Raw genomic sequence first — 26,634 nt, 5'->3', positions numbered from 1 at the left:
TCCCTTTCCCACCATTTCCCCAGACACATCCAATCAAAATTTTGAGAGAGACTTTTGTTTAATGTAATTGAAAGGACCAGGAATTATGTCTTTGAAGACGACACCCCCCACCAGCCCTCAAGGCAAGGTAAGTTATGCCCAGTGGGCATATAAGGTATAAATAGAAAGGGTGATCGCATAAACTTTGGAGGGTGCTCGTTGGATTGGTAATCAGAAGTTCTAGTGCCCTTTTAAAGATTCAGAGTGATCGAAGGGGGGATAACCCCCACCCATCCAAACCTCGTATTTATCCGTAATGTATCTGATAAAAATTTTGACATGGCCATTTGCTGTCGTAGAAACTTCGAAAAAGGCTCATTCGATTGCAAATCGAAAGGGTTAGTGCCCTTTATATTAGTCAAAAGTGATAGAAGTGCAAAAAGCCCCCTCCCCCCAAGCCCATCAATTCCCAAACCACATCTAATCAAAATTTTGAGATAGCCATTTTGTTCAGTGTAGTTGAAAGGTATTTGACAACCTTCTCAAGACCAGATCCTTATTTGGACTTTATTGAAAAAAAAGGCTGTGCATTGTCAGTTCAGTATACATATAATGATATACATTCCTGAAAGTTTTAATAATTTTTAATTTATTAAAGTTAAAAAGTTAAAACATGTTTAACGTATTTTGTTTATTTAAATCATACAATAAATAACCAAGTCAAACTCAAACCAGCAAAAATTAACATGGGTAGGGCTGACAAACCCCATGCCTTCTCAAGACCAGAACACAATTCGCACTTTACTGAAAAAAAAATATTTAAAATGTTTTCACTTTGTTTTTACTTGATGTTTTTACTAGATGTATCAAGGGTGAAGTCCTCCTCCTTGCACTCTAATTATAGCGCGAGTGTCTGATGCCCTTTTTAAGAGTAACAACAGATTGGAGGCAAGCAGCCCTTCTCTTAGGCCCATCCATTTTCCAAGCACATCCAGTCAAAATTTTGAGACAGCCATTTTGTTCCGCATAGTAGAATGGTCCAGCCATTATGTCTTTAGGGATATTGGGCATATCAATCCCCACAATTATGCAATTGGCCCATTATGCTTTAAAAATAAATGTTGCTCTAAAAATAAATGAAAGGCATTGTGTTAAATGTTTGCCAATAAGACACCTCAGTAATATATCGAGAACGGTATTAAGTTGAAACTTTTGGGGATACTATTATTAGTACTTCTGCTCTTACTATTTAAATAAATAAAAAAAGTGTAAGATAGAATGTTCTGGGAATGATATTAAGGTTTATTTTTCAGGTCAACTTCAGAAGCTATAAAATTAAATTAAAAAATACTTTTTGTGTCAGGAATAAAAACTGTTGAAAAAGTTTCTCCAATATACAAATGGCAACCCATGCTATGGATTCTTATAGAAGAAAACAGAAAAGGTATAAAATATTTTTTTCCATGAAAATGACTATGTCAGTAAAAAACGAACATAAATTAATTTAAAAAACTTTTTCCAAACGACAAGTTTTACAAAGGAAAGTAAAGAGTTCCATTAAGCCAAGAATGAGCAAAAATAAAGTCAAATAATCTTCCAAGCGTAAAACTATCACAAATCACTATCAATAAATGAATGAAACTCAAAACAAACAGAAATTACAATAAATAGCCGAGTAAAACTCAAAACGAGCAAAAATCAACATAAGTAGGGCTGATAACCCCCATGCCTTCTCAAGAACAGAACACAATTTGCGCTTTAATGAAAACAAAATACCCGTGAAATGTTTTCACCGTTCTTACTTTCATAAATGAAAAATTATCAAAACCTTAGCGAAAAAATGCCTCTATATGTTAATTTACCTGACAATCAACGGTCATTTGTTTTGTCAAAAAAAAAAAAAAAAAAAAAAAAAAAAAAAAAAAAAAAAAAAAAAAAAAAAACCTCAAAGTTATAATTCCTGGAGCTTTCAATTACATATTTTCCTCAAAGACATAATTTCTAGACCTTTCAACTACGTCGAACAATTACAAATTTTGATTGAATGTGTTTGGGAGAATGGGCGTGGGAGGAGGTTTAATTGCCCTCCAATCACTTTCGACAATCAAAAAGGGTACTAGCCCTTACAATTTTCAATCGAATGAGCCTTTGTCGAAGTTTCTAGGACAACAAATAGCCATCTAAAAATTTCTATCTGATGTATTTTGGGGAAATACGAGGTGCACGGGGGGGGGGATATCCACCCTCCCATCACTCTGAATCTCAAAAGTCGTCTTAAACCGTTTGATTAGCAATCCAAAGAGCCCATTCCAAAGTCTTTATGACCACCCTTTCTATACAAACTTTATATGTCCCCAGGACGTAACTTACAACCCTTGCCCTGAGGGCTCTGGAGGGGGTGTCATCCTCAAAGAAATAATTTCCAGACCTTTCAACTGCGTTGAACACTATCTCAAAATTGACTATCTTGACTATCTCAAAATTTTGATTGGATGCGTTTGGGGAAATGGTGGGATTAGGAGGGGTGTTAGTTGCCCTTCAATCACTTTTGACTATCAAAAATGGCACTTACAATTTTCCAATGGAATGATCCTTTTTCGAAGTTTCTGGGACAACAAATAGCCATCTCAAAATTTCTATCAGATATATTTTGGAAAAATACGAGGTGCAGGGGGGGGGGATATAAACCCTCCCATCACTCTGAATCTCAAAAGGCGCATTAAAACTTCTGATTAACAATTCAATGAGCCCATTCCGAAGTTTTTACGACGACCCTTTTTATACGAACTTTATATGCCCCAAGGGCATAACACAATCCTTGCCACGAGGGCTCTGGGTGGAGGAGGGGGGGGTTGTCATCCTCAAAGACATAATTTATAGACCTTTCAACTTAGTTGAACAAAATGACGATCTCAAAATTATGATTGGATGCGTTTGAAGAAATGGTGGGCGAGGGAGGGTGTTAGTTGCCCTCCAATCACGTCCGACTATTAAAAAGGGTACAAGCCATTCCAATTTCCAATCAAATGAATCCTTTTTGAATTTTCTACAACAACTTCTTCGACACGGAGTGCCCTGATCTAAAAAAAAAAAAAAAAAAAAAAAAAAAAAAAAAAAAAAAAAAAAAAAAAAAAAAAAAAAAACATTGTCCCCACATGCTCTGTCTGTGATATATATATGAATCTTTTCAAAACCTTATTTTAATATTATTATATATCCAACGGCATTAGACAGTAATTCTTATTTGTAGTGTAAGTTCCAACGAATATAAAAGCTAGGAGTCCATCGAACACTTGGACAATAAAATCTTGAAAAATGTCATTAGTGGACTTAATTAATTTGGTTCCTGAATGGTCCATATCTATATCTTGTTTCGTTTAGCGTATATCTGAGCCTCTGTTTTACTGGGCCAGAAGTTTATCTGAGCCTCTGTTTTCTGAAAGATTTACTCGGCCAGAAGCTTTGCCAAAACATAATATTTCAGATATAGCAGTTCTTTGAATAAATATACATATTTTTATAATTCATTCAACCGAATGTTTGGAATGGTGACATGACTTGCATGGCTGTAATTGAAATTTAGTAATGGTAAATGAATGTAAATGAAATGGTAAATGGTAATTGAAAATGGTAAATGAAATTTAGCATTCAAACGTCGCTTCAGAATTTAGCATTCAGGTTAGTCGAACGTTACCCGTTGCTGACGTTCGGTGAACGTCCTTTGACTGAACTTATGCTAGTACACATTCTAAAAAAAAAAAAAAAAAAATAAGACTTAGGGAACGACAAACATCTCAGTCTTTGCAAGACCATCAAGATTCATCTATTTCTATCGTATTTCTATTTTAAAAAAAAGGACACAAAACTCCAAAGTCGTGACGATTCATGAGCAGAAACACAGATTCGATAAATAGAAGATGCGCTAGGGACAAAACCATTGATGGATAAGGATAAGGAGTTAAGGATATAAACAGTTAACTGTAATTTGTTTTCAAATAACCTAAACTTCGGCTAAAGTAATGCAAAAGACACTACATGACTTTATAAGGAAACTTTAGCTTACATTCCTTACGGCCCTCTAAGACACATTCTTGGCATTCAGTGGGGATTCTTGCATATGGTATTGTTTCTTCTTTTTAAGTTTCTTTTAAGCTATCTTTAACGCAGGAATACTTATCTTAACACAGTTTATATATATATATATATATATATATATATATATATATATATATATATATATATATATATATATATATATATATATATATATATATATATTCTTTTATTTCTTAAATTTGTGTTCTGTTGAATTTTGTCAATTCTTGTTCGAAGCACAAATGTCTATACATCGAGTACAAAACATAAACCGTTTGGTAGCCGTTTCCTAAGTTTTTTGTCACAAAGTGTTGTCATAAGTTGTAAAAAATGCTATTATTCTTCTTCCGTTCCCCTTTCCTTCTAGTTCTCTTTGCCAACATATTTGGAAGTTTCTCTTATTTCAAAAATCCGTCATTCTTTTTCTCGTCCACAAAAAGTGTAGTAGTTGGAACTTTTTCATATCAAAGTTTTTTTTCGGTGTATCTAGAATTCTAAGACAAAAAAAAAATGTGTCTATCAGACAGCCTTTAACAAGTCAAAACCCGAAACGCATTGTTCAGCTTTTCCGCTCTCCTACAAGATTTAAGGTGCATTACATAACACCTTTTGAACTTCTCCAGACGATTTTCCTTATCAGAAATTAATACTTTGTTTAATGAAGTACAAGTGTTCCATTCAGTTGTTTACACAAAAGCCTTAGAGGAGTTATTTGTTTTCTTAGAAGATATAATGTTTCAGCGATAAAAGCTATTCGAGTTTACCGAATCGACTAACCACGTAATACAAACACCTGAAATAAATGAACAAGACAGGAGTATTCTCATTTTTCTCATGATTTACCATAATATTGTGAAGTTTCTTGTTGTTTTTGCTTGCTTGCTTATTTTTAAGAGTAGGAATTAATTGAAGTTCATTTTGGTGTATGGCAAGGTGAATTCCATATTTTTTTATTCAATGTCAAAAATGAATGTAGCAAGTTCTTTGGAGATTATTCAAATTTCCTTACGAACTTTCAAAATTAAGCTGAACAAGGACTCTGATTATAATATAAAATATGGTTAATTAATTTTTGAGCCGCTTACTTGTAACTATTATAAGAAACAGGACAAAAAAAAGAACAAAACAAACAAACAAAGGAGGACACGAATAAAGTCTCGCGTGTTCAGGCGACTTAATCAAAAATTTACTCCCACCCAAATAACACAAAAACATCGTCCTTAGCCTTATTTAAATTACATTTAAATTAGCCTTGTACTAAAATTTATATTACAGCATAGGGAGCTTTCCATGAAAAAGCCAGGTTCCGGTAGCATTTGATTAAAAAAAAAAAAAAAAAAAAAAAAAAAAAAAAAAAAAAAAAAAAAACACATATTACACACATTTGAACTTTCTTTAAGCAAAAAGGGAACTTACAATGTATATTTGCTGGATTGCATCTTCAATGGCCTCTTCCGCAGAATTAAAATTGACTGATGAATTTAAGTTTGTTGAGACCTTCAGAAGATTCATGGTCGCTTCACCCGAGAGATCTGACAAATCACCGTTAAACAACAGCATAATATAACAATAGCCAACCAACACATTGAATACGTTGAACTGAACCAAAGGCGAAGGATCTTTTTTCTAAAAGAGATTAAATTCAAAATACAAATATACAATTTAAGGTCAAAACTCAGTACTGAAGCATGACAGCAAATTTTAAATCTTATTTTGTCGATGATGGTTATTGAATATATAGCCAAAATATTTGCATAGATTGTAATAATGTATTATTCACTGTCTTCACAAAGAACCTCGTTATCTTCTCTTGTTTTCTATTTAGTACATTGCGAGTTTCTTTTATGCGCAAAAAAGGACTTGCGCTGCTTTCACATTCGACCCTGTGTTTCACACTGCCACGAAAAAAAACCGCATAATACCATATGCTGAGTTAAATTTACCAAAACATGAAGGTAAAATCTCAGATATCACTAGTGCAAATCATCTACTTAAACAGGCTCAAACATGCAAAGAGAGGATGAATCTGACGGTGTTTCTTAAAGAAATTAGCTTAACTAGCAGCGATGATTCATGCCGCCAAAAAAACCTGACCTGTAAAAAAATACACCCGTGTTCAGTTCGATTTTTTTTAGCTTGGCTTCGAATCTACCCCTCTTGGGCTATAAACGTTGGCAAGGCTGTTCCCAGAATCTGACTCTAATTCTAGTTCAAATTTAAGCTGTTTTTTTAGGCTTGTACCAATTATCTTAGTCTTTCAAATACTACAACTAGGAAAAAAGTGAAAATAGGAGCTCAAAAATACCTATCTCGACTATAATTTCGGCTGCAGTTCTATTTTTGATAGTTTCATACACGTACCTCAGCTAATTTTTTAGTTAGTTAAAAGCCACTCTTCTCAATCTTTAATTTAATACCTATATTATCATAATAATCCATTTCGGATTATGAGAGGATATTAGCCTTGACTGTTGTACAACCGTAACTGAACGTATTTTACTCACCGATAGACACAAAAAATAAAAGGTTTACCTCTTTATTTCCAGAAAAAAATAATTGTGTATTATTGAATATTCTTTGGTTCCGAATATTACCTGTTAAAATTCCTTAGCCAATTTACATGTCAGAGCAAAGGATCATGCAACAAGAGTTTTTTTTATATATGCCAATATGCTCTCGCTGATATACATATTTCAGCTATATCGCTTACTCCATTCCATCTATGTGCCAGTTGAATAGAGCAATATACATTACATATGTCTTGCTTTGGGATTAAGTATGGCATAAAAGATTGGTATTTGCTTTAGTGACTGTCAAACATTGAGACTACTCTTTCTACAACTGAGAATGTGGACGTTAACTACTTTAGCTACAGGTGGACTCAGTTAAAATCATAGGAAGAGGAGCTATTAGAGAATATTTAAATTACATTTTTAGACCTAGACATCCAAAATATCTCTCAAGGAGGAAGACCCCTTAGAACAGCGGTACTAAAACTACAACTACTACTAATGAGTCAATGCAGCACTAAGCCGCCTGAGGCTAACAAAGCTACGCAGGCTCCTCCTCAATCTCAATCTATTCAAAGCCTCCCTCTTTACACCCTCCTAAGAAGTTACCATTTCCTTTAAATCTTTATTTAGGACATCCTCCCAACCCAGACGAGGACGACCTGCTTTCCGTGTTGCTCCAGACGGTTGGCCAAAAAGGAAAATTTGCGGCAAAATGTCATCTTTCATCCGCAGATCGTGGCCTAGCCATCTCAACCTTTCTTTCATTATAGCCCTAGAAACCGGTATTGGACCACACTTTTCACGTAGGCTACTGTTTGACATACAGTCAGTCAGTTGGGTACCCAAAACAACCCCATAGCACCCATACTTCAGAACAATGCTTGGCCACTGTCATCACTGTACGGAAAAGGATTTCCTCTTTGTGCGTATGTGTATTACCATATTTTTGTCTGAACTTACGATTATTTCACTAAGTTTTTTAGTAGTGCAGATCTCAGGACAACCATTTTTCTTCAATTCATCTTTGAAAGCTTCTTCACTTTCCAGAACTTTTGACTTCGATCTAGAAAAAAGATGTAAACAACACAAGATAAAAATAGACATGAAAGATTTCTGAAAAGACATATACCCCTACAACTAAAAATAACAAAGACTATTAGCATACTTACCCTTTCCTCTCATTGAGGCCGGTAATCAAACAGTCCCATAAGCTATTCATCATGGAACTCCAATACAACATGTTGTACTGAGTAAGGTTTTTTTACAAAAGCTATCATACAGAAAAAGTATATTATCATTTATTTGCAAGTTTATTGATATAATAATAATAATAAAGCACGAGACAATAAAGTATCCCAGCAGTATAATTTTCTGCCTTAGAGTTCCTAAAAGCAAAGAGTTGGAATATTCAGTTGTCAAAAGACTGAGGACAGCCGCTGGCCCTAATTAAGTCTACAATATATGGTTTACCATATATCAGCGTAAGACCTTTATAGCCACCCATGTATCCTTGGACCCCTCTTCAGTTCACCGTTACCGTATCGGGCCATTACTTTTTGTCCTCTACGAATTTTAATCATCTACAAAAAACACAAACAATAGACAAACAAAACAACTAAAACACTAATAATTCTAGAACACAGTGCAAAGTGTCTACGTCAAAAATGCCCTCAATATAGTCTGTTCTCTAAACCAAAAAGTAATAAAGACAAGTGCTTTTATTGACAGATTCAAGTTATAGTAAATATGTAAAAAACACGAAGCAGACCTAGATAGAAACCGATAACAACTCTACACTCTTTCTATAGCCACAGGAGCCATGCCAACGTGTCATAATTTGCGTGTTGGTAAAAAGTTCATGGTTCATGCAAATTATGAAAGGCATTGCAAGTTCCTAATCTGTATTTCTTTGGAAGATGGACTATGCTAAACTTAGAGCATCTTGAATAAACTTTCAATGAATAACACTTGGACAAATAATAAAAAAAAAATACTACTTTTTAGAACTGATATCTTTTACAGCACTCGATTACTAAGATTTGGAAAATCAAACAGTTCGTGGTAACGAACTGAAGTAAGAAGCGACCCGGCTCAATAGTAACCGAAACTCTAAAAAACGGAATTTTTATAACAATAGTCACATCAAAAGAATCACATTTTGATGCAGTTTTAAATACATAAGTTTTGTTAAGTTTAGACTTGCCCATCAAAAGTTACGAGCCTGAGAAAATTTGCCTTATTTTAGAAAATAGGGGGAAACACCCCTTAAAAGTCATTGCATCTTAACAAAAATCACCATCAGATTCAGCGTATCAGAGAACCCTACAGTAGAAGTTTCAAGCATCTATCTACAAAAATGTGGAATTTTACATTTTTTGCCACAAGACAGATCACGGATGCGTGTTTATTTGTTTGTTTGTTTTTTTCCCCAGGGGTGATCGTATCGACCCATTGGTGCTAGAATGTCGTGTGAGGGCTCATTCTAACGAAAATGAAAAGTTCTAGTGCCCTTTTTAAATGACCAACAAAAATTGGAGGGCACCTAGGCCCCCTCCCAGGCTCATTTTTTCCCAAAGTCACCGGATCATAATTCTGAGCCATTTTATTCAGCATAGTCGAAAAACCTAATAACTATGTCTTGGGGACGACTTACTCCTCCACAGTCCCCGTGGGAGGGGCTGCAAGTTACAAACTTTGACCAGTGTTTACACATAGTAATGGTTATTGGGAAGCGTACAGACGCTTTCAGGGGGATTTTTTTGGTAGGGGGAGGGGTTGAGGCGATGGGGTTATGCGCGGGGATCTTTCCATGGAGGAATTTGTCATGGGGGAAGAAAATTTCCATGAAGGGGGCGCAGGATTTTTTAGCATTTTTTAAAGAACAATGAAAAAATAAATATGAAAAGTTTTTTAAACTGAAATTAAGGAGCAGCATTAAAACTTAACTGGAACAGAAATTATTACGCGTATGAGGGGTTCATCTCCACTCAATACCTCGCTATTTACTCTAAAGTAGCTTTATTAATTTCAATTATTTATTCTACGGCCTTTGTTATTCAGGGGTCATTCTTAAGGAATTGGGACAAAATTTAAGCTTTAATGTAAAGAGCGAGGTATTGACGAGGTGGTGAACCCCCTCATATACGTATTAAAAACATACGAATATGGAAGTTCGTTACGTAAGCTAATTCGTAAGTTACGTATATTTTTACTAATAAAAAGGTCCGTAAAAAATTAAAAGTTCTAGTTGCTTTTTTAAATAACCAAAAAATTGGAGGGTAACTATGCCTACTCCCCCGCTCTTTTTTTCTCAAAATCGTCCAATCAAAACTATGAGAAAGCCATTTAGCCATAAAAATAAATTAATATGCAAATTTCGTTTTAATTATTCATGTGCGGAGAGCCAAAATCAAAACTGCCTTAATTTAAAAACGTTCAGAGATTAAATAAAAAAAAACAAGTTTTTTTCAACTGAAAATAAGGAGCGATATCAAAACTTAAAACGAACAGAAATTACTCCGTATATAAAAGGAGCTGTTCCCTCCTCAGCACCCCACTCTTTACACCAAAGTTTTTTATTGTTTTAAAAAGTAGAGTTGAGAGAAAGAGTCAAACTTTAGCGTAAAGAGCGGGGCGTTGAGGAGGGAACAGCCCCTTTTATATTCGGAGTAATTTCTCTTCGTTTTAAATTTTAATATCGCTCCTTACTTTCAGTTAAAAAAACTTATTTTTTTTTTATTTAGTATTTGCGCAAGGACTAACTTTTAAGTTGGTAGCATCGTGTAAGACATTGTAAAGGAAAAGTGAGACTGGAATTACCTACTCAAAGAACAAACCGTTTCGTCAATTTGTTCGTTCCTTTTTTACATGCTAGTATTTAATAAGCTATAGTCACGTGTTTTTTCTTTTTTCTTTTTTCTTATTTTCGTTGTAAGTACTAGCGCCCTTTAGTTGGAATTTTTTCTCTAAACTATGATTGCTTGTATAAATAAAACCATTCTATTCAATAAGAAGCAGCGCATACCGAAAGTTCCACCATGGTTTCCATTGTGGGACCATTTCGATAGCTTTGCCACTAGCGACAAGTTTTTGAAATTCAGTCTTTTCTTCATCGTTTAACAAACTCCAAAGTTTGTCTGTGCTGGCAACATCAATTTCAGCAAATCTTTTCTCAAGGTCATCAACCTCTTCGTTTTCCTCATCTGAATCTAAAATAAAAGATTTAGGTTATTTTGCCAGATCCAGAACTAGGTATTCGTGTTCTTTTATTAAAAAGAATTTTTTTTTTTGCAAACTTTAGCAAACCCAACAAACTTTTTTTTTTACTACTTTTAAAATCATAAATAAACGCAAAAAAGGGTCACTAGTTATATGAACTAATAAAACAGTATACAGAGGAGAATGAAAATCTGTTTGTATGGCACTTGGCAGATTTAAGTTTGTTTTGATGTCTAGTAGGTCTACAGATCGGTGGGGAAGGTGGAAGAATAGATTGGTCTCTCACTTTTCTTCTCGTTATGTCACTTGAAACACTAACAGCATTTACCGTTACAAGTTGACAAACGGGGAAGGATACAAGAAAAATCATCATTAAGGAGTAGATGAAAAAAAATCAATCAAAATATATAAAAAAAAGTATCATTGGCTTTTTTCAACCTTTTTCTAAATCAAGGCATGGTCATACAACTCAACTCCAGCTGTAAGGAATCTCGGACATTCCATGCATACGAAAATTATTTTGTGACACTATTAAAAACAATGATACTTGGAGATTCGTAATTTATAAAACTTCAGAGTAAAATACATCTGGCTTTTAACTCAAATCATCAGCCACAAATATATTTTTCAAAACTACAACAACAGGCACATTAAATAAAAACCATCGAAAAACAGAGGTCAATCGTAAAAATCATGGCACTTGAGAGGAATATACAGTGCAGGCCTCAAGCCTTTATACATTGCATAGGACATTCATCCCGAAAAATATGATATTTAATTAATCTAAACCACAATTACAAACTTGTTGAACTGTTAAGTGCCTAGAGGTCAATACAACGGGAAGCACTTTTAATAGCGTCTTTATGTGACTCTTTTTTACAATACTGACTCCTAAATTAACTGGAAAAGAATTAAATCTGCTCATATATGTCAATATTGGAAGCAGTTACCCTATAACGATTAAAAGTCGGATTATTGCTCAAGGAAGAGAAAAATTTTAAAAATAAAATTTTAATATTTTTAAATTAATATTAAAATATTAAATATTAAAATAATATTAAAATTAATTTAAAATTAATATTTAAAATTTTAATAGCGTCTTTATGTGACTCTTTTTTTCAATAATGACTCCTAAATTAACTGGAAAAGAATTAAATCTGCTCATATATGTCAATATTGGAAGCAGTTACCCTATAACGATTAAAAGTCGGATTATTGCTCAAGGAAGAGAAAAATTTTAAAAATGAAATTAAGCTTCCAATTTCGAAACCAAAACTTGAAAATACATTCTACATGTCATTTATTATCCAAGTTCACATATTATCTAAGTTAGTAAAAAAAAAGGAAAATTCTATAGGAAAATAATGTTACACTAATTTTAATGAATGAAACAGCGAAAGTCAAACGTTCTAGGCACGAAAAAACTTAAAAGAAACAAAAAAAACAACAACAACTAATAAACACCACTTTCGGTTTTTTTTTTGCTTTTATTTATTTTTCTTCTCAATTTTACATAAAAAAATAATCTACGTCCATTTATTGTTTGACATCAGGTAGGACAGGACCCCAGCTGCCACTGAAATTAGAATATACAAAATAGTTGGGTAGAAAAATGTCAAATTTTCTGGTTTTAACTTTGGTGGGATACATATCATTCGGTGCTTTTTAGAATAGACTTAGTCAAGTCACCTTCCGAAAATTGTTTAGTATCTAAAGGCAAAACAGTTTTTTTTGGGGGGGAATAATACTTTGCGCACAAAGTTAATAGGAAAAGAGCTACTGCACAAATCATGACTGTATTGATTAAACTAATGGCTCTGAAGCTAAAATCTAAAGAAATGACTTAACCAGATTAGCTTCTAAAAGGTCCAAGTTTTATAAAATGAGTACTTCCAATATCGCTGCATGAGCGGTCGACAGTTTTAAGCTTAAGCCAAAATCCCCTAAAAATTCAAAATATTAAGAAATATGAACCGAATACACAATTTACGAAATATACTAAAGTCTGGGGAAAATTGAGGGTTAGAACAACGCATAAATGATATTGCAAAACTTCGAAGAATATTCAAAACTTCCAAAAACTTTGGTCTTGTAATTAGAAATCATACTTTTAAAAACCCTTAAATGTTATTCTGGCTCCGGAATCTAGATTCCGGAACAGAATTTTGTACTGAAATCTCTAGTGATAGAGATATGCAGCAAACCAAGTTTATTTTACAATCTAACAGATAAAAGGTTCTAAATCTATTGTTAAAAATAAACTATATCAGGTAACGTAACTTGATATATATATATATATATATATATATATATATATATATATATATATATATATATATATATATATATAGGAGGGGGGGCTAAATGTGAAGTCAGTCTTTCGTGAACCAAAGACAATGAGAAACATATAAGAGGTCTTTTCTTGTTTACTAATAACTACTAGCACTCTTGATTGTGCAGCTTCCATCGACTTTATTATAAAAAAGTGAAAATTACAAAGAAACTTGCATCAATGATACAGCTAATTTGTAATGTTATAAGATTAAACCCGAATATCTCTTTGTAAGCCATACTTAATCAATAATTTTTGTTTTCAAGAATTACGTAGAGTCAACATCAAATTTGCACAAAGTAGTTCATTGTCAGCTTTCAAACATTTTGCAAGCTAAGTAAGCAAGTTGATTTTATGCTAATAGGTCAATTGGGGACAAAATTGTGCTTTCTTTAACTTATCCCAAATCTTTAACTGCTGGAAATCCTACTGGTAGATGGCAACACTAATACCAGTTTCACTCTTATAACCAGGTTTGCGCTAATATTCTCATAAGTTTCTTGTGCTCTTTGGTTTGAACTGGTATACAGTAAATACACAGCTATTTTTTTACGGGTTTCTAGATTAAACTGTAGTGGTATCAACTCATGAAAATGTCAGGGAGGGGGGGGGAATGTTTGCTTTGCAAGATATAGAAGGGAGGGTCAGTTTTATATTTTCAATGGAAATGCCAAATAGGTTTTTTAATCTAGGGGGAGTAAGTGCCCTCTCTCCAATTTGATGTTCAACTATTGTAGAAAAGATTTCTTGCTTCTGATCTTTTTTTTAGATTGATTGTTGATTACTCACACTAAACAATTAACTCTCTGTAGACAATGGTTAAGATTTTAAAGCTCGAAATCTGAGAATAATAATAACTTATTTATTTATAACCCAATGCACAAAACAATGTGAGGATAGCGGAGTAAAAAGAGATAAAACAGAAATAAACAACAGAAAAAAAAACAACACAAGAAAAGAAAACAACACATAAATACAACAAAATCAACAAGAAAAAAGGTCAACAGAACAAATGGATGAGCCCCTGATATGGGGTAAGCCGTCGATATGCTTGTGCTGATAACTTATCATGATTTCCTGTAGTTTTGCAGTTATATCAGGAGCTTTGTATCTTCGGATTACTCTCCGATTTTGATACGATAGAGGTAGATAAAGCAGGTATTTACATTATTTATAGTAACATCTAAGTAGTTTAAGTCACTCTTTTTCAGTAGAATGAAGGTCCCAGAAAGATAATGTACAGAGTGATCACAAAAAAATGAATACAAAGAAACCAGAACCTTTCGATTATACTTAGACCGATTTGACACAATCTTAGAGTGTCCAAATCTGACCTTTTTACAAACTTCAAATATTGCAGACTGGCAGAAGGACAAAATATTTTTACAAATTGTCAAACTAAGCCACCGAAATTTTCGACAGAGGGAATGGATGTATTTTCAATTTGAAGAAGGGTATTTGGCGAGGTACTGTTAAAACAAATATACTCGCATTTTTCAATATTTAGATTTAGTTCAATATCAAGGAAACCTTTTTTAACCCTTTGAATTGTACGGGACAGGGAAGATTTGCATCTACTGATAAGGAGAATATCATCTGCGTAAGCAATATATGACACGTCAGTAAACTACATAAAATATGTCCGAGAGATCTTGGCAAAAACCCAAGCAATACACATCTTGATAATATAAGGTGACAACACTCCGCCTTGACGTACACCACAATGGACTGCAATATTTTCTTGCACGAGAGTCCCATTTAGTTTTAAACACAAGTGTGCATGACTGTACCAATATCTCAGAGCAAAGATAATAGAAATATTTACACCATTTACAAAAAGAGAATACAAGGCTTGACTATGAACAATACTTTCGAACGCCTTAGAAATATCTAACGAACAAAAATGAACTTGCTCATTTCGTTGAGAGGCTTGACGTAGAACATTCACGAGTACCCTGTGGGCGTATGCACAGCTTATTCCTTGCTTGAACCTAAACTGATTTTCTCCATAAAATGCGCTCTCATTGATTGACGGAAGTAAAACATATTCCAAAATCTTGCTTAGCGTACACGTGACTGTAATGAGGCGGTAAGAAGAACAAGCAGAAGCATCCATTTCACATTTCAATATTGATGTAACAGTTCCAGAGAGGAAACTGTCTGGAACTATGGAACAAACCAAACACATATGAAATAATAACTGCAAATAAAACATCAGTTCTTTGGAATCAGGCCGAATATTTTTAACAGAAACACCTTCTATATCATATGATTTTTATTTCGGCCACTTCACTGACTTAATGATAAGGTCATACGAAACAAGTAAGACATGCCGCTGTGATAGGTTACGAGGTAAACAAATGTTTAGTAGCTTACTATACACCGAATCCGCAGAAAGATTTAACTTCAAGAAAATTTGGGAGTAGTGAGACAGCCATCGAGACGAAGAAATATTACAATGAGTAATATTCATCAAACTTGGAACTATTTGAAACATTTTTCCAATCTTTCTTATTCTTAGGGAAATTTTTCCCACTAAGACGGGTTTTTCTGAGATGCTTTTTATAAGCAATATTTGTTGACTGCTTAATATCAAACACTTTTTCCGAAGGAGGTCTGCCACACGCTACCCAAATTCGAAGCCAAAACTTCGCTTTGTTTTTTATAGGTTTAAGCTCTGGGTGAATATTCCGCACTGGTTGCCGAGTATTAATGCGACATCGATCAAGAGGCACTGCCACACCTTCCGCTTATTTCAAACAAGAAATTATTTTTAAATAGTAAATATTCAAATCAAGTTTTTTATTTGGGCAAGGGGTGCTAAGTTGCAAAAAGTGGTAGGGCACACGCACAGTAGACAAAAGGAAACAAGCGTTGTTTTTAAAAAAGCTCCAATTTGCCTTTTCCCAATTTGATTTTTCGAACCATTTTTTCATCTTTGGGGCATTAACATGAGGAACTGAAGGCAAAGAAAGTGTCAAAGAAATGGGAAGGCTGGCAATGTTACAGTAACCTTCGTCAACATGAACCACAGAAGAAACAAGGCATGCACTTAATACACAATGACCAATATTTGATGTCGACCCGGTGTGATGCACGTACGTGTAACCTTTTTACGTGTAACACGTACATGTTTGTTTGAATCGGGCACGGATATTCTTGGGGTTTGTGAAACATTTTTAGATGAAAACTCGGCAAATAAAATTATTATTAGCGATTTCCAATTCTTTCACGTAAGCAGAAATAAAAAAAGCAAGGTGGTTTAGCAATGCTAGTTAAGATTATATTCCAGCGCGACTGAGAGAAGAATTTCTATATCTGAATACTGAGATGGTTTTTGAAAGCTGTATTGTTGAATGTTTCTTACCAAATAATGAAAAAAATTTAATTGCTGTAATTTATCGTCCTCCCCCATCTAGCATGGCAGACTTTATTAACAAATTTGAAAATAGGTTAAGCGTGATATCAAATCTTCGAATGCCATCTTTTACCCTTGGTGACTTCAATATTGACTTAATGGGATGCCTCCCATCAAGCCTGCAAAGGATTGACCGACATGTCCTTCAGTTTTTACAATGTAACCTTTCATATGGTATGAGCCCAGTATGTTTTATTCCGACACGAATTACAAATTCATCTTTTTCTCTGATTGATAACATTTTTGCACCTTATCCATGTGAGGCTACATTCGTGGTTATGGAAGATACGTCTGATCATTGTATTTTAATGTCTGACTTCAGAGCGCAAAAGATAGCCAATAAAGAAAACCCTATGAAAAGGAGAAATTTTTCGAAAGTAAATATGAATGAACTGAAACCTAGTCTTAGCGATATAGATTGGAGTGAAGTTACAAAAATACATCCTTGGATGTATTTATCGAATTCTGAACGAAAAACTGAATCTTCATTGCCCATTTAGAGCTACATACCGGAAAAGAAACTCACCCAAAAAACCTTGGATAAGTTTATCGCTTTTAAAATCTATCAAGGAAAAAAATCGACTCTATAAGATAAAAATGAAATAGATTGAAACAGGTGTTCCCTTTCTCCATCCTTAAAATTTTATACCATTCTCTAATTGAATCATATCTTAATTATTGCCCCATAGTTTATCTCAACACATTTTTGGTCCATCTGCAACCTCTTCAGATAATTCAAAACAAGGCAATTAGAATTCTGGGTGCTTTTGTTCATCGCCCTGCGAGACTTAAAAATCTGTCAGAAACCCAAACTTTATATATTTTTCTCAATATACTTAATCTCAAACAATTGAAGGACGTGCATACAGCAATGTGGTATTATGATATCCAATCCTCAGCAAATTATTTCCACGATTTGGGTATAATTGGGACTCCCACTTCTCCTGCCCACTGCATCCGCTCCAAGAAGTATCGCTTTCCGCCAATCAAATCAGAAAGAGCTAGATTTTTAGTCAGATACCAGATTCCTCATATTGTAAATAAGCTTAACTTAGTAGAAATGTCCCGAAGTTTCACAAGTCGATTTTCTTTGAAAAAACATATTTCAAAAATAGTTCTTTGCCTGGATGTCGGGATTGATTAATAATAGATTTTAGTATGTATTTTGCTGTGGTGTTCTCACGCTGGGGTGGCCTCCTCTATGATCTCCTACCTTGTATGTTTTTTTTTGTCTTAGTTTTTTTTCTCTTTTTGGAATTATTAGTATGACGAGACGTTGAGTTTTTTTTTTTTTTTTATGCATTTGTACTACCCCAGCCTTACGAGCTCTGCTCTCTGTTGGGGCATAATATTGTTTTTGTATATTTTTAATTTGAATTAATAAATATTGTTTGATTGATTGATTGACTGATCTCCGAACGTGGGGAAATTGCATTTAAATCAATATTCATATCCTCCAAAACAACCCCCTGTAGACCGTTTGAAATAACGTCCTTGAGTAACTTCTCCAGCAGTGTGCAAGCTTTCGCATAGGCATTCAGGGTTAACATTGTATTTTTGTTAAATGGCAAAGAACAGTTTATAAGTACAGTATTGCCTAGCCTGACAGCCAAAAAAATGTCTATTTGAAAAATACTGTACCGGAGATAAATGGAACAGTTTTTTATTTACTATACATGCAAGATCACCAGAAGAGCAACCACGTGTACGTCGAGCACTCACCACAAAATAAAATGATCTTTGCTTCGTTTTAGGAAATTAACGGAAGAAGAACATAGCAGATGCTTCCGCAGGCACACAATGTCATTACTAGAAAGCAAATAGTCAATTGAGTCATCTTTATCCTTGATGCCGTTTATGTTATACGAAACTATGGAAACGTCCAATTCATTGATTTAAGGTTTGGGGTTTTCTTTCTGATGTTAACAATATCACGTAGAATATGGAACCACAGGCTGATAACATGGGACCCATCACAGTTAGCACATTTGGGCTGCATTTGACACGGTGAATCACGTGTTGCCTCATGAGGACCAGCACGTCGAGAGCATTTCGGGAAAGAACTTTCGCATGATACCTGTAGGTGGTTGGGTGAACGGCACTTGTTACAGCATCGTGGAAGATCGTGAAAAACAGATACTCGAATTGATTCATACTCAATCCGGATACCATCTTTCAAAGCATGGTTGGGTGACCTGGCATCCGTAAAACAGAGCTTTACAGAATTTGAGTTGCCAAGACGAATAGCATCACTGATCCCAGGAACCTCCTTAAACAAAGCGAGTTCAAAATCATTTTCAATGTCTTTAACTAAACCATAGTACTTATTGGCTTTCATTTTCACGATTGAGGAGGGTAGGACAGACTGGTCCAAGACACAGAACTCCAGGGCAGCGGTTTTATCAATGGACACAATCATCTTGTCACCAACAGGTATAATCGACATAATCAATTCATGACTGCAAATTTGTTCCAGAGCTTGTCTGCATTTCGTAAGATTGCTCAGGTCAGGCAGAACCTTGGAGATAATCAGAGTGGCATGTTTCTCATTATTACAAGACAAATGGGATGGGAAATTGGTTTTATAAGACACCATTTTAGAAGACATAGCTTTTAACATCTGTTTGCAGCTATTTACTTTCACAACCAGTCTAGAATATGCTACCGCTGGTATACAGGGGACTTCAGTAGGTACACGAATGACGTAGCAAGGAATATCCAAGTCATAATTATCCCATTTAGGTAGCAGAGCGAGAACATTCTTAACATTATTTGACGCCGCCTTAGCACCAATACGCTTTGTTGGCTGGATATCATTTTTAACTGCGTTCCAAAATTCCACCTTAGCAAAAGAAATGACTGATCCGTCAAAAAAAAATCAACGGCATACTTAATTATCACTTCATATTCGATTCCAGATTCGAAATTAGTCTGTATGAAATTTAGCACAGGTGAGTAAACCAGTTTCCTGTCACCCACCAATCGCATGCTATTGCTGTCTGTATCAGACATAACTCAACTTCAAACTCCAATTCTTGATACTCAAAGTTTGACTATAGTCCAAAAATAAGGTTAAAAGACTTATCTTTCTAAGGGGTGAAAAATTCAAAAAAATTTATTGTAGATTATCTTAGAAAATCCAAAATACACTTTTCACATGATTTAAAAAGGTAGATATAGCTTGAGAGGTCCACAAAATAGGCTAAAAAGTCCTTTGGCCAGAAGAGGGTATCCAATATCGTCTATAAGCCCATTTCATCACAATCAAAATCAGGTAATAATCACAAACAAATTATTTTGTAAAATAATTTTGCAGCTATTGAATAAATTCAGTCTCTAATTAATTCAGAATATAATCCTTTTTTTCACCACTGGTAACATTTTTTAAAGATTGAATAGATTCAGTCTCTAATTAATTCAGAATATAATCAATTAACAACAAAGAGAGATAAAACTCCACAAAAAAAAACCTCAAACGAGACTGCAGCCAGTAGAGAGGAAAGACTAAAATAATGCAGATATTTCGCCTGTATCCAAACTAGGCGTCCTCAGCACAAGATAAGAAAAAAAAACACACTAAACTAAAAACAAATAAAACCACCACCAATAATAATAAATAAAATTGTCGCTACTCATCCACGTAGGGAAAAGAAGCTATTAGAGTTACTTCAATGAGAACATCAAAGCAACTCAATATAATCGGAACAGTCAGACTATAATCCTTTTTCACCACTGGTTAAAACTGAGATTAATCCTTTTCACAGAAAAAAATAAGTCTTAACAGGCTGAAGACTAGACAAAGACTGAATGTTTTGAAAATAAAACTTTTCACAACATTCATATCTAATATGAACATGGTGAAACTCAAATAAAATTTCTCATTTTCATATCCCATATAGAGAAAAACGACATTTTTCTTATTACCTCTGAAAATAGTCAGCAGTTTGTGTTAGAAAAATAAAGAAATCAAACTCTCCAAAAATATACACCAGTAGTTACCCAAAATTTTTTAAAAAAAATCGCAGTTTTACAAGGTGTGCAGGATTATTTAAAAATAAATTTTTGCTTCATTAGTTTTCTCAAAAAGAGGGGTTTTTTGAGTATAATCAGGGTCAAATAGTAGTTTAAAAGTCAAAAAAATAAATTTAAAAATTATTACGCCACACTATACTTATATTGTTAGAACAAGTCATGAAAAATATTTACCAATATCTTCATATTCATTGTTTTCATCTTCATTGAATCTTTTCAAAGCTTCTAAAATGTTTATCTCACTTTTATTGAAGTCTTCTCCCCTTGCTCCTAGCTCTTCTGATATACAATGTCTGTAAAACTCTTCTGAGCAAGCTAAGTGGTCTGGAGATCTATAACACTTTATGCTGCAGTATTGAATGTTACACTTTGGACAAACATACTTAGATGTAATGGTTTTGCATCTGTAAATGGAGAAAAGATGTATTAGGAAAAGATGTCAGTTCTTGGAATCAGTAGAAAGAACAAAAAACCAGGTCTGACTGTTGAGTGGCATCAGAGGAGTTTCCCCAAGACGAGGTGAGACTTAAATATACAAGGTATGTTCTTAGGCCATGATTTTAATTTTTTAGGGAGCAGAGAGGGCTTTTAGACTAACTTTAGGGATGATCTCCTCTTCCCATTGTCAGCAAAAGTAAAACAGTTCAAAATAGGGATGAAACCTTTTTATTGACAGTGAACAGATATAAAATTTGACTGGATATTTCGAACACATATACAGTGTTCATCATCAGCATTAAAACTAAAAGACATGAATAAAACCAAACAAAATTTATACCTAATAAACTAATTACATACAGTTTATTGCTCTTATTTTTTTCAATGCAACAGCAGAGGCCAGTCTCTTTGACCTTTTTGGTTCCGGTTCATTGGATTTATCTGACATATTATGTGGACAGAGGTCGTAGCTTTTAGGTGAGGTGATATTTACTTTATTTGAACTCAGTAAATTATCATAAACTGAATTCAATCCATATTCACCTGTATCTCTGTTTATGGAATTATTCTTGAATAAAATTTTTTTAATTTCGATTATTTCCCTGAAAATTTGCTTTAAACCTTGGTCCCTAGAAATCAAAGAAACATTTTCAAACAAAATAAAATGATTTGGAAAATTATAGATATGTTCTGAGAGGGCCAACATGAAATCTTCAGGTTTGGTATTTTGCTTCAAAGACGATGAAATAGAATTATGATGTTGTAGCAATCTCATTTTTTCTGGTTAGTATGTCCCACATAAGAGCTTCCACAAGTACATGGGATTTTATAAACCACACTTTGTTGCTCTACAGAAGTTTGATCTTTTCCAGAACTTTAAAAAACTAGCCAAAGTATTACTACCTCTTAAAGCTACCTTTAAGCCATTATTTTGTAAAATTATTTTAAGCTTTTCACTCAACCCTGGAACATATGGTAGAGAACAAAAAATATCTTTCTTTTCTGTTGTTTCCAGAATATTGTCAGAAAATTCTAGAAATTTTTTCCTTCTTTTTGAAAAAGTCTGGTCAATTAACCAACCTGGATAATGGTTACTAATTAAAATCTCTTTTAACAACAATAATTCCTCCTCAATGAATTTTGGAGAACAAATTCTAAAAATGCAGTCAGTTAAGGATATGATTAAACCAATTTTACTTGGCAAGCATGACCAGAGAAAAACGACAAAAATCTGTTATTGTTAGTAGGTTTTCTGTAAATCTTAAAATCCAGACTATTTTCATTTTTTAAAAGAAGAACATCCAGAAAAGGAAGTTTATTATCCTCTTCTAATTCTATTGTAAATTCTAAATCACCTCCCCGAAAATTAACATGTTCTAAAAAAAACCTTTTAATTCCTCCTTCCCATAATTCCATACTGAAATTATGTCATCCATATATCTACCCCAAAATTTATGTTTTAAAAAGTATGAATCTAAAGCTATTGTTTCAATATTTTCTACAAAACAATTTGCTAATAAAGGACTTAAAGGAGCCCCCATGGGTAAACCATTTACTTGTTCAAAAAAACCTCCTCTGAATTGAAAAAAATAAGAGAACATGTTGCACAACCTAACTAAATTCATAATTACACCGACTTCCAAAACTGTTTCACCACTAATTAAGTCCAAATTTCTTAGTATCTTTCTTTCAAGAAGAATTTCTGCAGCTTTTACATCAATATTTGTATACATTGACACTATGTCAAAACTTGAAATTATAGAATTTGAAGAAATCTCCAAGGGCAAGATAAAGCCCAAACCATGGCCTTGTATTTTAAAGTTCTTTTTTAATTGGCTTAATTTGGTATTATGAGCCACATGTTGATGAAAAACAGTGTAAAGTAGAATGACAAATTCACAAAATCAGTAAACTCTTGAACAAAGACTAAGTAGGCTCCTTCTCTGTTTTGGGGGTACTTTTTCCAGTAATAATTATCTCTGTTTTTTTTTTCTTTGCATATTTGTTGCATCACATATGGTAATGTTTTTGGCTTTGGAGTTATTCTAACCAATATGAATTTCTTTTGCAGCTCAATTAAGTAACTTTTGAAGTCATGCCATTGATTGCCTAAGAAAAGAGTAGTGCCATTTGGTTTACTAACCAACACTTTTTCCAAACATAAAGCATTGCTAGACTACCATGGCAATTGTGTTTTATCCACATAATAAGACCAGATGGTAAAACTCTGTTGTATAGGCTCTTCTGATAGATATGCTATAATAACAAAAGATGTTCAAAATAGGCTATGTAATTTCATTGCTTGATTCATTTTGATTCAATGTGCATCTTTTTAGTAACATAATGGGCATTTTATTCTGGATCTGGTTAACAGCATCATGCCATTATGAAAGAATGAGAACAGTTGGGTAGAAATATTATTTAAAATGTGGAAGAAAATGGAAAGAAACAAAAAAAAATCTTATCTAATTGAAACACTCAGCCTATTATAAATACTTTTCTAGCACATGTGTATCAGATTGCCATAACAGTAAGAAGAGTAAGATCCACACCTTCTTCAAAGATAAAAATATACATCTAGATAATTTTACTATTATAGTAGGTACCACTGGATGAGAGCAGCTTTTTTGAAAGAAACACTATATTTATTTATTTAAGTAAAAATGAAAAAAAAAAGACAATGCATATAAAAAAGTTAACATTTACACTAGTGGAACAAAACAAATAGTGATAAATTGTAGCCAAATGAAAGACAAACATCAGCATAACTGAAAAAATTAAAAACAAACTCCAAATTATATATCAATCAAGAGAAAATTTATTTGCATACACATGCTAGCTAAGATACAAACCAATAAATGATTTAACAGTTATGCTGAATATTGGATAAAAGAATACTATTTTAAATGGGCTAAAAATTTGAGTTGGAATAGAAGGAAACACAATAATCTGATTGGTATAACTATGATGCATAATTCTAAAGCAAGAAACAAATTGACTTAGTCTTTTTTTTAAGTTTGATTGCCTGTATATCCTAAAGCTATTTTGGGATCATAAGGGAGTGAGGGTGAATTGTTACAAATATAATTTAAATTGTAAAAAAGTGCATAGCATTTGCAATCTACACATGTCATGCTTACTGTTCTAGATGCTTTTCTCTAGTTCACCATGTTTCCTTGTGGAGAATAAGAGTAGTTAACCTTTTTAAAAATGAATTTGTCAATATGGTCAATTATTGGTGCCCTTATCACATTAGAACCTCCAAGATTTTAATTATTGGAGCCTTTGTCATGTTGTCCCTCCAACAAGTCTGCTCTAGATCTGCCCCTGCTAGCCTAGAATTGAGGCTCTTGAGAAGGAAACATTTCAAGAAAACAATTCTTACTTCATGGTAGGCTATTACCTTAAATCACAGCTTGAAGTGAAATAAGGACTTCTGATCCTGTTGAATCACTCCTTTTGATGACAGTTGCATATTTGGTTGATTAGATTCTGATGCATCCCAGTCAAATCTCCATGGTTTGTCACTCTACTTAGCATCCAGAAAGCATTCAAATACATCTGTTGATTCAGCAGAAATAGTGTTCTCCTTGAGGTTGTTCTAGAGGTTCACAGTCCAGTTCAAGAAGAAGCTGCATATTGCTCTAGTCCTTGCATGAAGTTTGCTGGATTTGTTTTGGGTGTCCTTGTGTTATGTGGGAGGGGTCAATCTCCATCAGCTTATTTTCTTGATTGGTAGAGAGGAGTTTGTGCATCTTGATCATGTTGCCATGTTTCCCCCTGTAGACTAAAGAGGAGAGGTTGAGTTCCCTCAGCTGTTCACTATAGGGCTTGTTTTCTATACCAGCAATCAGCTTAGTGGCCCTTCATTGAATTTGCTCAAGAACTACCTTGTCCTTTTTTAATCAAGGGGTGGCCAGGATGATCCTCACCTCTAATCTTGGTCATATTAGTCCTTTGTAGAGCTTGGTGATTACATCTCTACTTCTACTGGTAATGCTGTATTTAATAATGCCTAGGGCTCTGCTAGCATTGGCTGAGATCTTCTGTGAGTGGGAGCTGAAATTCAACTTGGAGTCTACAACAACTCCAAGGTCTCTCTCCTCCTGAACAGCAGGATCAATCCAGGATAAATTGTAGTTAACCCATTTGGACTACAGTTCTACTATACTTCACCCCTACCCCACCCCCTAATGTCTAGATATATGGCACAAATTGTATATTTCCTATGTGTTTTTCCATTTCTTGATATAGTTTGTGGGTCCATGGGTTGAAACAAAAGTAAAGTAACCTGTAACAAATATAAATTTGTGCTATAAAGCTACACATTGGGGGGAGGGTAAATTATAGATTAGTATAACTGCAGACAAAATGTAGGCTATCAATTACAATTAGGGTTAGGCGTATTCTGCATATTGTGGAGTAGGAATTGTTTTCTTTTCAATAGCCCCAATTATAGACTTATATCCTCACTTATACCGATTTTACTAGAATAAATCCTACGGCAATAATTTCTACAACATACAATTGGCATGGCTCCATAATTTTATTCTGTGACATTCCGCAATTTTTTTAAAACTTTTGCCAAAACAACCAGCGGTTTTAAAAAACGGCTGTAGCTTGTCTGTCACATGTGTTATTTCGTTCATTTAGCCTGAACAAAATGCTTTTAGGTCTCTTATTTTTGGAAAAATGACAAAAATCAAGCATAGGAAAGGCGATAGTTACATACAAAGTAACAACATCTGCCATAATTTCTCAGAACTAATGGATATTCTTCTGTAGGTGGACAAGAACTACTAATGTCTTGTTATATTTAGAAAGCAAATTGAATTGTAAATCGAGTGATATGTTCATCATATAAAATAATCGGATATTTGATTTGTTATTCCATATGGAAATGAAAGAATTGAAAAAGTGATATATATAGCGCGTTTACACGGACGAGAATTCCCGTCGCGGACAAAGGAATTCTGGTCCACTTGAAAGGATTCCGTTCGTGAATCCGGGTAGAAAAAAAGTCTAGCGACCAGCAAGGATTCCTTTCACCGAGACCGTTTTTGACCAATTCTGCTTGATGTGTAGGCAAGAAGAACGAGAATATTTACAGTTTTGTTGATTTTGGCCGACAAACAAATAACATGTCAGTAAAGAATCATCCCAAAATTACTGATGGTGCAGGACAAGCCTTGTATTTATGACACTGCTATCATAATATTCCTGTTGGTTTCATCCATGCTTACAAAATTTTCAAATTTTCTGCCAAAATGACAAGAATCTTTTCCCACTTTTCCCTCTGTGTGTAAACATAAATCCTGTCTCCGAGACAGGATTCCCGTCAAGTTTTCCTCTCCGTGTAAACGCGCTAATAGTCAGAAAAACCAGGAAAGTGTGGTAAAATTGGAGATCCATGGAACTTGAAGTCCTGATATAGTTGCAGCTGCATTTTTGGCAGTAACTGAAGCCTTAATTTTGTAAAATAGTTTTGTCATCTGACTATTTGTGACAAGCGAAGATGAACCCAAATCCATTTGTTTTATTCCCAATTTGGATTCCTTAATAAATGCTGCCTAAATTGTTGCCAAAGAGTTATCCTTTTTTTACGTTAT

At 34.0% G+C, this 26,634-nt stretch overlaps 1 protein-coding gene across 6 annotated transcripts in view; it reads right to left on the bottom strand.

Moving 5' to 3' along the window:
- Positions 1–25,636, bottom strand: part of LOC136031861 (zinc finger HIT domain-containing protein 2-like) — a 36,144-nt gene extending 10,508 nt beyond the window's left edge. For 4 of the 6 annotated variants that reach the window (XM_065711783.1, XM_065711785.1, XM_065711786.1 and 1 more), the window contains exons 1-5: positions 25,551–25,636; positions 20,762–20,991; positions 10,612–10,795; positions 7,548–7,650; positions 5,491–5,700 (exon numbers count right to left, since the gene is read on the bottom strand). In XM_065711783.1, the coding sequence (XP_065567855.1) occupies positions 5,491–5,700; positions 7,548–7,650; positions 10,612–10,795; positions 20,762–20,991; positions 25,551–25,585 (762 nt within the window). In that variant the 5' untranslated portion in view covers positions 25,586–25,636. Of the gene's footprint in view, positions 1–655; positions 784–830; positions 1,106–5,490; positions 5,701–7,547; positions 7,651–10,611; positions 10,796–20,761; positions 20,992–25,550 lie in introns of those variants that run through there. The other 2 variants (XM_065711788.1, XM_065711787.1) reach the window with 2 other exon arrangements.
- Between the last annotated feature and the right edge of the window lie 998 nt (positions 25,637–26,634).

The sequence above is a fragment of the Artemia franciscana genome, chromosome 10 (assembly GCF_032884065.1).
Source record: "Artemia franciscana chromosome 10, ASM3288406v1, whole genome shotgun sequence".
NCBI lineage: Eukaryota > Metazoa > Arthropoda > Branchiopoda > Anostraca > Artemiidae > Artemia > Artemia franciscana.
This window is presented reverse-complemented; position numbering and strand designations above follow the sequence as displayed.